The following is a 12,916-nucleotide window of genomic DNA, read 5'->3' on the forward strand; positions in this document are numbered from 1 at the left end:
ATTTAATAATCTCCCATTTACAAGTTAAGCATTTTATAAACCTATATCACCAAAGAAATATCACTGTCATAATTTTCCACAGAGACTAAATTGTCCTGTGTACGAATGTACGACTTTAAAATGTCACTGTCCTGAAAAAAAATACTTTAAGTTCTACCGTTGTCATTTGTGATATTGGTATGATCTTTTTTTTTGTTTTGTTTTTAGTCTAATAAATACCGTACAAACCATCACAGTGAACTACTTGTAATATGCTGTGAGGCAATGTATATATATATATATATATATATATATATATATATATATATATATATATATATATATATATATATATATATATATATATATATATATATATGATACACATGTACAGTTTATGTTAGGGTATCATCATTCTATGCTGTATGTTTTTAAATAAAACTTGATGCTAAAAGAAAAATAATATTGATACTCAGAAGTTTTGCGGTATTCTCTACATACATGTATATGAATTTAATTTGCTCAGACAGTAATTATAACTGATCGACAAAATAAATCTTCTTATTAAATACTAGGTATGTGAAAAATAACTAAATAATCAAGCTTAAGAGATTATGTTTTTTAGCTACACATATAAGGGACGCTGAGGAAAGAAAAGTATCACTACAGTATATACGTAACCATGTGCACGTCCCTGCTTTATTTAAATCATATATAATGCCTAAGGCGTAATGTCCCTCTGTTCTAAATATCATTGAAAAAAATTAATTGATTTTTATCAACAATAAAACCATTAAATTCAAACGAGAAAAGGTATGAGATATGAAGCGATGCTTAATTTTTTCAAGATGAAAATTATTTCTAATTATAACACGAAGAAAATTTGAGACAGTTAACAGGAAGAGCACTTATTATAATTTATTATCATAAGATAAAATTAAAAATGTGAGATATACTAGTATTTGAAAACAATACTTAGTATCATACATATTGAATTTACATAAAAAAAAAAAAAAAAAAAAAAAAAAAAAAAAAAAACGGCGCTTTTTTTAAGTTAGAATATCACTTTATCTATTCTTGTAAAAAAAAAAAAAGGCCATCAAGAAGATTTAGTTATCTTTCTTTTCTTTTTTTTTTTTCATTTTTTCTAAAGAAATAATATATAAATACAACTAATAAAAATAATCTACAAAATACACCGTAAAGTTTACAACTTTTTAAGTTCTTAAACAGAAAATAATATATTTTAATATGTAAAATTAAAAAATAACTGTGTGCAAATGTTTAAGAAAGAAAGCCATAAATAAATACCAAATACATTAGCAAAAGAAAAGTAAACATTGAAAATGATCATTCTTCTTGCCAATGGGTTTGATTGTTATGTAGGAATATTACAGTTAAAGCAATATGAGCTGCATTTTTGATAGTTTTATTTTGCTGTTAAAATGTGCTGTTATGATACATCTGTATGTAAATTAAACTCTTATGATCAATAAGACTGAGATAAAGTATTAAATTGTTTCATAAGAAATATTTCTGCACAAGGGAATGTATAGTATTACATAAGAAATCAATATTGTACAGGACGACAATAATGTAATTTTGCTTTAATCAAAGCTTAAAATTAGTTCTTCCATCGCAAATAAAAACAAAAGAAGTTTATAAACGTTCTTTTTTAATTGTCATAGTTAATTACAATATTGCAACAAAAATTTCCGACATCAAAGTTGCAGCTCATATTGCTTTAATCAAGTAAAGGAATAAATAAATTAATTAATTTCTTTCGAAGATATCTCTCTTATCAAAAGGACATAAGACCTTAAATAAGGTTTTCCGTATCACCAAAAACATTATTATTCAATAAAGAAAAAATTCAGACAAAAAACATTAGTGTGAACTTCATTTAACTGTTGTTTGTTTTGAACCTATTTTATTGTATAATTGATACAAAGGGATTGATTACAAATTCTAACAACTTAGGAAAACATTTTCCTGGAATATATACAATACTTATAACTATAATGATTGTCGAATGAATTATTTACAGTTGTAGTGAAAATTTAAAGTTATGCATGATATATGTACAAAATATTTCAAAGACATTAAGTTTAACTGTTAAATAAATCAAAAAAAAAAAAAAAGCAATGGATTAATTACATCTGGAAAAAATCCCAAATTCAATTTATGAAAATTATGGAAGTTGGAGTTTCTACGAAATATGAAGATAACGAACAGTATTCAATCTCGAAAGTCTAATGAAAAGATACCAAATTGGAGCAGAGCAAACACGAACCTGAAAATTTAGAGGTGGGATCAGGTACCATGGAGGAGTGAGCATCCCCTGCCGACCGGTCACACCCGCCGTGTTAAGTTCTAATTAAAGGCGGTATGATGTCACTTTCCAAACGCTGACAAAGGCACCGTGAATACCCTACGGTATTGTGACGCTTAGTGATGCAGAAATCTAAGCACTCTGCAAGTTTATGAAGCTGTCTTTGAAAGTACATCTTGTGTAGAAGATTTTCTATTTTACTGCCAGCCTCTGCCTGAAACGTAATAAATAAATACAAAATCTATGTTAAAACACACTTCTAAGTACTAAGTGCCTTTCGTTAATCTTTCAATGCGTGACTTTGACTCAAGGCCATCACATATTTGTAGCTTATTAGTATTTCCTGTAGTATACTTCAATTAGTATTCATTTCATTTAAATATAAGAGGCTAAAGGGACATCTGATATATTTCATAGCACTGTTATTAGAGCCCCATTTTATCCCTAGGACCTGTACATCAAATGACTGTGTCTGATGATCATAGGCCTAACATTTAAAATGTATGTCACTTTGGCATACTTTTCGTCTTTCTAGTTATAATTATATTACCTTTTTAAACTATAATATTTTAAGTATGAGTAAAAACCCTTGACAAAAAATATATAAGACAGATTTGATAAGTATTCGCCATAAGTTCTTACGATATGGCCAACATTCAAAAAGGTTACGCACATCGCACTGATGGCCAAAGTATTTGCTCCTCGAACCTTCGGCTCAAGAGGAATAGAAATCTTTATTTTGGCTTAACTACATATAAATATTTAAATACAAACATACCTGGTTTTCTTCGTCAGTTATGTCCGGATTTCTTGATTTCAAAAGCTCACATAAATATTTTTAAAATAAAATTTAACATAAGCTGCAGAGTTGTTCTTTAACCTGAAATCTCTAGAGAGACTTTAGCGCTAATGAATTATACTTTAAATAAAGGAAGAAAAGTACTTTGATTATTTTGTTTTTCTGTTGCTACGGCAACACCAATTTACAAATCACTACTCGTTTAGTAAACTAGTTTTTAAAGTTTTAATGAAGATTCATATTAAATAGTCCCATTTAAACTGATGTTTAACGAATGCAAATTATAAGCGTGGATCGGTGAGAATTGAACCTGTCTGTGAAATGCATGACCGCTTTGACGTTCTTTAAGGCACATTCAGTTTTCAACCGTTATTCTTAAGCTTACATATAAGGAAATCAGCCAACACAAGTCAGCAAACTGTATTATAGTATGAGTTGGGTATTCGACACTTACAAAATTGACCGAGTCATAACTATATAATAAAGGTATATGAAATTTATATCAAAATTAGTTTTTCTCTATCGCAATCATTGAAGCCAGGGCAGACTTGTATAGTCTTAGGCAACAATTTTCAAAGGTATAACAGAACATTTTTGCTGAGTTTAAGAGCAAAATAATGTTTGTCAAACCCTCAAACTAAAATGATAATTTTATAGTTTCGTTCGCGGGTCCCACAAAAAGCATATTGCCCTCGAACTCATTCAAAAGATAGATATATAAAGTATAATATTGTTAACTTAATGCAAAATGAACTTGTGGTAAAATTTCTCCAATAATTATCTATTATGATAAAAGCACGAGCGTAGTTTCTGTTTTCAATATGATTTATTATTGGCATAGGTTGTAACTCGCCCATAAAATCAAAGCCTATGCAATCTGCCCATAGAGCTCTAAGAGCTCAAAGTAGTATGTTAATTTTATAATCGGAAAATATAACAGTATACGTCACAAAAATTAGGGTGTCATACTTTTTAGAAATTAAAGAGGCTTTGTCCATAATGAAAATTCCATGCTAGTAGACTTATAGCTTCCGATTTGGACTAAGATTTGTGCGCATGCGTTTGTGTATTACGTTGTCATCAATTATACACAAAGTTACAGTTTCTAGGATGAAAAAATATTATTCACTGCCATTTATTAAAATCTCGTCGCCCGCGTGGCGCAGTGGTTAGAGCGTTTGCTCTAAAGTCGCGTAGTTAGTAGCTTACTTTTACTTCGCGGGTTTGAATCCACTGTGCGACGCGTAGACCGGTCCTTCGGATGAAACTGTATAACGCGAGGTCTTGTGTTGCAGTAGTTACTTGCACGAAAAAAGATTCCTCACTACCTAAAGTCCGTAGAGTGCCGAGTACAGGGCTAAATCTGCAGCCTTCCACTGACAAGTGGAGACGTCTTAATGTTAATTCTCGAAAGAATGTTAAACAAACAAATAAAATAAAATAAAATCTTTGATTTATTGATCTTACCTGACAACTGTAAGTTTCACATTTATCTTACCTGACAATTTTCTGTTTCATAACGAACAACATTAACCTGTAATTCTTGTTAAGGTAGATAATATTAAATTACATAAGGAATAAAGAATAGGAAACCTGATGTATTCAATGCAAAACTTAGATTATTTTTTTGCAGAACTTTGATGGAAGTTTTATCTAGCCTCATAATTTTGCCGATATAAAGTACACATGTACTGTGAAAGACATAGCTTCTTTATGCGTGTGTTGCCTCAAAAATAACGTCTGATGAAATTTGTTTGATTTGTCAAGAAATTTTTGCTTCGGAGTGCCCCCCCCCCCCCCAAAAAAAAAATGAAAATGTTTGGTTATGCCCCATTCACCCACCCACTGAAATTGCTTATGTGTCTGCATCGAACTGTCAAATTATGAAAGATAATGCACAGATCGCATCAGAGCAAGTGAGTGATGCAAAGGTGTAGTGATTTTCGTAGATTTTAGTGTCTGCATACTTTTGTAAGATTTAAGACAGGAATACATTTTATTGCTTTATTGCTTGTCAGTAACATCCAAAAATTTAAATTTCTAGTGAACAATATTAAATCATTTATTTGCCAAAATGAAATTTCTGAGAAAATATAAAATCTCCTACTGTAACGATATATTTTGCAATTCAATATTGGAAATTTTCATACACGCTTGGTTTAAAATTTTAAATTTAACGAATTATTTCATAAATATTTTAGGTCCCTTGGGAAGTTTAAAGGCGTCAGCACACGAATGTAAAGTTAACTGTAAAAGATACGCTTTCTTTATAATCGTCCAAGACTATGAAACATAAGGATTTTTTGTAAAATGATAAGTTCTTCTTCCATATGATACTTTTTACTGACCGCACGACCTATAATGCAATGAGAGGAAGGAAATAAATAAACAACAAGCATTTTTTTAAACCTAAAATTTTAATTTTGAAACGGCAATTTACAAAAAGGACGGAATAAACATAGCTTTATTTTAAATATCCACAATATGATTCTGGTGATAGGTAGAAGTGAAAGTGAAACTAGCACACCGGAAGCATAAGTTGCGTCACTGACGTTATTCTTTTTATGTATGGCCACCGATAGAAAGACACTTCCAAGAATGAGAAAGAGCACCAGGAGGCTAACGTTTAAAGAGGCAAGTCATGGATAGAATCTTCCCTGCAAAACCGGATAAAACCGTAAGAGCAGGTGTGAACTCAACGCTTCATACACTGCATTGAATTGATTCATCAACTGAAATGGTAAAAAAAAATTCCTTTTAAAGGAATGATCGGCTTGGGATCGTAAAGGCAGCATTATGAAATGTCTTGAAATAATTTTGTAGACAATTCGTTTTATTTCAATTTATTTAATTTAGTATCTTTTTATAAGTTTATGTAGCCCTATAAACATGCTTTTCTTAACATAACAAATTTAAATTGAAGACCAAATTTTAGTCAGGCATTGTTGTTCTTTAGAGTAGTAAAACAACATTATGTTGCCTTTAAAAAATATTTTGTAACTGAGAAAATGTACAGAAGTTGACATTGTTTTGAAATGGGATGAGAGACATGAAATCCAATGGGCTAGATTTTTGTAAAGAAAAATAAAGCCGCAATAAATTACCTATTAAACATTTTACAGAGTTCCTAATTAAGTTGGATTAGTAATTATGTTCAGGAGTATCCCTAGCAAGGTAAGGTCTAAGAAAATAGTTTAAACGACCTTACACATAATTTAGTAAATGAATGTTTCCCGCTTTGCTAAAAAAATATGTGCAGAATCAATCGATACATTCTATAATTATTATACTTTCATGTTAAATACCATATTCTGATTGGTTTAGACGCATTTTACAATTTATGATGTTAGCCTCAGCATTAGCAACACAATTCTACGGCGAACCGTATGCGTTTAATTTACACGCATGTGGCATTATCGTTGTGATACTCATTATCAAGTGTGTTGCTTTTTGTTTGTATGTTGTTTAACGTCCCTCTCGAGAATTTTTCACTCATATGGAGACGCCCATAGACCATAACTGTACACATATATACCTCTAGCCCTAGGTCAAGGCCATAACTATACACATACATACATCTAGTCCTAGGTCAAGACCATAACTGTACACAAACATACCTATAGCCCTAGGTCAAGACCATAACTGTACACATATATACCTCTAGCCCTAGGTCAAGACCATAACTGTACACATACATACCTATAGCCCTAGGTCAAGACCATAACTGTACACATACATACCTATAGCCCTAGATCAAGACCATAACTGTACACATATATACCTCTAGCCCTAGGTCAAGGCCATAACTATGCACATACATACCTCTAGCCCTAGGTCAAGACCATAACTGTACACATACATACCTCTAGCCCTAGGTCAAGACCATAACTGTACACATACATACATGTACCTCTAGTCCTAGGTGATGATTACGTCGCAACCGCAAGAAATCATGGTATTCCATTACTGGAGCAAAGCTTCTCCACCCATGAATTAATTTTCTGTGTTTAGGTTTTAATGTTTTTGAAAATACGACGGTTCCGTTTGCTCTCAATTTCCTTTCTGCTAAAGCTGTCATTAAACAGGAATGAATTCAGTGTATTAGTAAGATTTTAAAAATGCATCATTGATATATATGAATTGCCATAAAAAGTATTTACCTATTGTCCCATATTTAAAGTTACAGATAACTAATCAATGAAAATGGATTGATGCTCTGAAGCTTTTTTGAAAACTTGGAATTGATTTGATACCACTGTCATTGATAAAAGGCAATTTCACAAACAGTAAACAAGAGGCCCACGGGCCTTAACGGTCACCTGAGTATGGGCCATAGAGTATAACATAAACTGATAGATGAAGCTTTGTTGCTCAAAGCAAGAGAAATAGGAAGATCAGGATCAACGAAATAATTAGTCTAGTATTCAGTAACAACTCATACTCTAAAATCTAATTTGTCCCCAATTTATCACTATGCAGACTATTAACAAACTATGACTGCTTCTGTACTATTTTTGACCCCATATCATTACCTCTCACATTTGTCTCTTTTGATCATGGGGAAGAACAGTTATTTTTTTGTTATTTTTTTTTTTTACAATTCTATCTATCTATCTATCTATCTATCTATCTATCTATCTATCTATCTATATATATATATATATATATATATATATATATATATATATATATATATATATATATATATATATATATCGCGGGTATGTTAAGGTTACATCCAGAGATATCCTACTTGACTATACAATATGACGTCATAATAAGCTGTATGACGTGAAGTATAGAAATAATGATTTCTTAATATCTATATTTAAGAAATAAATAACAAGTTTAAAAACTTCAATGGGAATTGAAGTGGGTCGGTCACGTGATCAAATCCTGTGAAGGCCGAAGGCCTTCTCAGAAGATTTGATCACGTACCGACCCACTTCAATTCCCATTGAAGTTTTTAAACTTGTTATTTATTACTTATATATACATTTGAGATGGACAATTGAATGTAATCGAATATAAATATTGCACTAACCGCACGTCGTAGATTTCGACAAATTACGCTAGGTGTAAATCGGCTTGAAAAGCGGTTACGCTTCAAATTCATCTGGCAAAGGATTCTGTTTTGAAGGGAATATTCTGTGAAAGGCTACTTGCGATCAATTATAGTGAGCATATTGGTGTCTGGGAATTTTTGTATTCATGAGAACCCATATTCGATGTTAAAAAACACAAGAAACACGTCCGATGTTTGATAATAGAAAGTTGGAGGAATTTCGGTAGGAAAGGGATGGATGGAGACACTTGTCCGGACCAGATAACTTGAAATCAAGTACAAAATTTGATCAAAACCATAAAATCTACGATTTCAGTAAGGCATATTTATATTAATTTATGATGTTGACATGGAGACACTGGCGACAGCGTACATTGTTAAGACAACGTCACAACGATCTCGATGATGGAGGTGTGCCTACCGAACTTCCAAAGTGCAGTGTTTGTCAGCTGTTTGTGGCGTGATTGCATTACATTGATATTTTTCAACAGATTTTCAAATTTATTGTGAGTAAAGTTTAACGAAAAAAAATTATAGCATTCAGAGGTCTGCGAGAAAAATAAGGGTAAACGTTGAGACTATGCAGCTCAGACATGGAACTTATAACATGTAGTTTTCTATTCTCTATGTAAAACCGATCAAAAACTGTATTAAATACTCGTTTACATTGTAAATAAAATGATTATTATAATTTACTAGAGTATTTTGTACATTTTTATGTATGAAAAACATGCTATATTGCTTAGTGGAGTAAGTCTTTTTATGTAGATATTACTGCGCTGTGTGATTGGGTCACGTAATGACCTATGACCTTCGAAAAACTTCATACAGTTATGAAGATATTTGCTCTCTGCATGTTTATATAATAGAGAGATACCACAAATGTATATATTTAAAGTTTAAATTCAGGTTCAAGAAATGAATGGAATCGCTCAAAAACATAATATAAACAAAATCTTCTCGTTTTTGGGTGGAATAAATAGCTTAGTATTTATCACGGGGATTAAATACCATACCCATGACTTCATAACTATTGATCAAATATTTGCCGAGTGAAAATTAAACGTGACGAGACTTCATGTAAACAAATATATAAAATGGGAGTTTTAAAGATATATCGTGAGGTTATGTGTGATTCATAAGGAATAAATATTAAGAATCAGGTACGCTGATATTTTCTAATCGTGTTTTCTTATAATGAACACAGGCAGTGCTTTGAAATCCCGATCAGCCTTTCCTCTGTCGTTCTGTAACAACAAAGTTGCAAAAGTTTAACACTAAACCGCATACTTTGAGACATAATTTTTGTTTGTATCGAAAGCTTGTATTCTATAGTACATGGAAAGTGCTGCTGGAATCGTGTAATTAACATGAATTGATAACAATTCCTTGATCCTTTGTACAAAATGTAATAATTTTGGTAAGGTTTCATGTGAAACTTTGGAATAATTTTTTCTGTGTCGGGAGAGCAAGATTCTAGCAACACTTTTCATGACCCAGTTATGTTTTTACATAATTATTTTCACAAAAAGAAATGAGTTATCCCTGGGGTAGTGTTGAACTTTTCATTTTTTCATTGAGGCAATTTTTATTTTTATAGACGTCACGTGATGACGTCGTAGTTGAGTGCTCCTTTTAGCTTAAGACTCAATGACGTCTATACAATGGATAATAATAGTAAATGTTTATCTATGGCTTTTCCGATTTATCAATGTTACATTTTACGAAAAAAGTCTAAAATCGCCGAAATATGATCTGGGAACTGCCTTAACATAACTGCTTATATATATATATATATATATATATATATATATATATATATATATATATATATATATATATATATATATATATATATATATATCAGTGATTTTTTAGGACCGATTTGGGGCCGAAATTCGGCCCCAGTCCCAATTGAAAATATGCCCGTATCAGTGATTTTTTAGGACCGATTTGGGGCCGAAATTCGGTCCCAGTCCCAATTAAAAATATGCCCGTATTTTCCCAAAATGTAGTGGAAGTTTTCCCAAAGAAAAAACTTACAAAATATGTGATCAAATTCAGTTTGTTTATTGCATGCTTTTCAGTGAAGTTCAAGCAGGTTTTGTTGTTCAGCCATGTTGGATTTTCTTTATAGTTAGATAATTTATACCACTATTGTTCTTGGTGTGAGTGATTAGATAATTCATACCAATAATAATCTTGATTTGTTATATCAATTGTTTGTTAAAGTAATTCAAAGACAAAAACAAAGCTTTTTGACAACGCTTTTTAAGTCACTGGGTTTTCTGGGAGATTCCAAATTTAGCCTAATTGACGCTGAAATTCCCAATTCTGAGGGCCCAGCCACCAGTCCCAAAGTGCTGAATAAAAAAACACTGTATATGTATGTATGTATGTATGTATGTATGTATGTATGTATATGTACGTAAAAATACGCTTACCTTTCCTATTAATTTCTCGAAGTTCATTTGTAATTTCTGTAAAAAAAAAAAAAAAAAAAAAAAAAAAAAAAAAAAAAAAAAAAAAAAAAGAGAAGGAGAAGGTTATTTAAGAAATAAACAACAATGTTAAAAAGTTCTCTGGGAAATGAACTTGGTTGGTCACGTGATCAAATCCTGTGAAGCCCGAAGGGCTTCTCAGAAGATTTGATCACGTACCAACCAAGTTCATTTCCCAGTGAACTTTTTAAGATTGTTGTTTATTACTTTTATTTACATTTGAGACGAATATTCTGAGTAGAACTGCATTTATTACACAAACGGCCCGCCGTATTGCTATGTTGTGACGCGCAATGACCTAGAAGCTGTTTGTTCTTCAGAGTTCGCCTCGCTCCAACATTTGAATATTTACATGGATGTTAAGCCGTCCAGTTCAGGAAATAACTGTTCGTAATGAAAAAACAATGATCGCTACTGAGAATAATCTTACTATTATTGTAAGAGTTCTTTATATATGAAGTCAAAAGCGGTGGTATATCGTCTTCAGTTTACATACCTTCAAAGGAATTTCGGGTTAAAAAGGTAAGCGTGATTTTAGGCTAATTATAAACATTCTTCACACCCAAGAAAGATATAATTATCATTTGTTGAACAAAAAAAATATATGTTTCAATAATTTTATCTTTTTCATCGCTTTAACGGCTCAGAAGTTCCGAAACAGTGTCACTGTGACAGAAATATGTAGACAAGATATCGTCTTGCTGTGTGATTCGGTCACGCCATGACCTCTGACCCCCTAATAAGTTCATACAGAATTGAACATATTTTCTCTTCAATAGGTTCATCTAAGAAAAATATTTGCAAATGTAAATAATGCTTAGTTAATTAACATAAACTTGGAAACAGGATTTATTTTTGGAAATCATGGGATTTTTTAATGTTATTGTTTAAAAAAGGGATTATTTAGTCTCCCGTTTCTCCTTAAACTGAAATCACCTATTACGCCTGTATGTGTACATACATACCAGTAGCCTTTTTCACAAAAATTCTTACGAGTAAGATTAAAATTTTACAACTCTGTAATTTCTTTGTTTAATAAAGAAAATTATTTTTTCAGAAGAATAATTCTCAATATACTGTAATGTAATAGAAATATAAGATTTTTTGTAACATACTTCAATATAGGTACATATAGAAGAATTGGAAAATTTTTAATCTTAGTCGTAAGATTTTTTGTGAAAAGGGCTACTGGGTGGTAAAAAGCTTCATGAATACTGGCTGCAACGTCCTCTGATTCTGTTGGGTTAATGTGTTTGATACCTGCCAAGCAAGCGGGCTTTTCTACTGGATACAATTCAACAAGGATCATTTTAAAGTTGTCCAAGTCAGTGAATGTGTTCATACAAGCTTGCCGTATTTCAAGGCAACACCAAAAACTGTTCTTGGAGTTTGGACTCAGAAATATCAGAACTTTTTCGCATTTTTCCAAAGCATTCTTACACATATCCTCTATTAAGCCTGCTTGTGGAAAATCGCGCTTAAAAATCATGCATTTAAGTCCAAAGGCTTCTTCTAACCGGACACATATCGGCTTAACTTCATCATAGTCTTCCTCACAGTAACACACATATAAATGGAAATCCTTATCTGGTGAAAGATCCCTAAAAATCTTTCTGCCTGAAATTGATTCACAACTTGCACTGATGCTCTCCACTTTTGGGTCACTGTGGTAAAAAAAAATCATCGCATTCTTGTAGCAGACTTTCCATTTCTATGGAATCCATATTTGTCTGTCTTTGATAAAAATGAAAAAGAATTAAAGGTCTTCCGCATAAGATTTTTCCAATTTACTTTAAATTTTTTTCTTAAATGAAGTTAATTAACGAATTAATAAAATTTGAAGAAACAAGCATTCTGAGAGTATTGCATTAGCAATACTTGTCCCCTACCGGCAAGTGTAATCTGGTTCCCGCTAAAAATTGAAAATGCCATAATTCCGTCAAAAATCAATGAAGCGGAATGAAATGCAAACTTGATCTATAACTCATCAAGGTAAAGTCACATACCAAAAATCAGCTCAATATCTGCAAGCGTTTAGAAAAAAAATTGCGGAAAGCCCTGAAAAATTGAAAAGGTCGTAATTCCGCCAAAAATCATTGAAGCGGGACGAAATGCAAACTTGATCTGTATCTTATCAAGATACACTCACATACCAAAAATCAGCTCAATATCTGCCAGCGTTTAAAAAAAAAGTGCGGAAAACCAAGTGGGACAGACTGTCAGACAGACAGACAGCTAGA

The 12,916-nt window shown here is 31.8% G+C and overlaps 1 protein-coding gene across 1 annotated transcript; it reads right to left on the reverse strand.

Moving 5' to 3' along the window:
* Positions 1-5,578: 5,578 nt before the first annotated feature.
* On the reverse strand, positions 5,579-12,402 carry LOC133185925 (uncharacterized). Its single transcript, XM_061321216.1, has 4 exons — positions 11,865-12,402; positions 10,620-10,655; positions 7,021-7,181; positions 5,579-5,842 (listed from the first exon to the last, which is right to left on the reverse strand). The coding sequence occupies exons 1-4, from the start codon at positions 12,358-12,360 to the stop codon at positions 5,750-5,752; spliced, it is 786 nt and encodes a 261-aa protein (XP_061177200.1). The 5' UTR covers positions 12,361-12,402; the 3' UTR covers positions 5,579-5,749.
* Between the last annotated feature and the right edge of the window lie 514 nt (positions 12,403-12,916).

Source organism: Saccostrea echinata, unplaced genomic scaffold, assembly GCF_033153115.1.
Source record: "Saccostrea echinata isolate AGI-Se365-2 ecotype Australia unplaced genomic scaffold, CSIRO_AGI_Sech_v1 ptg000012l, whole genome shotgun sequence".
Lineage (NCBI taxonomy): Eukaryota > Metazoa > Mollusca > Bivalvia > Ostreida > Ostreidae > Saccostrea > Saccostrea echinata.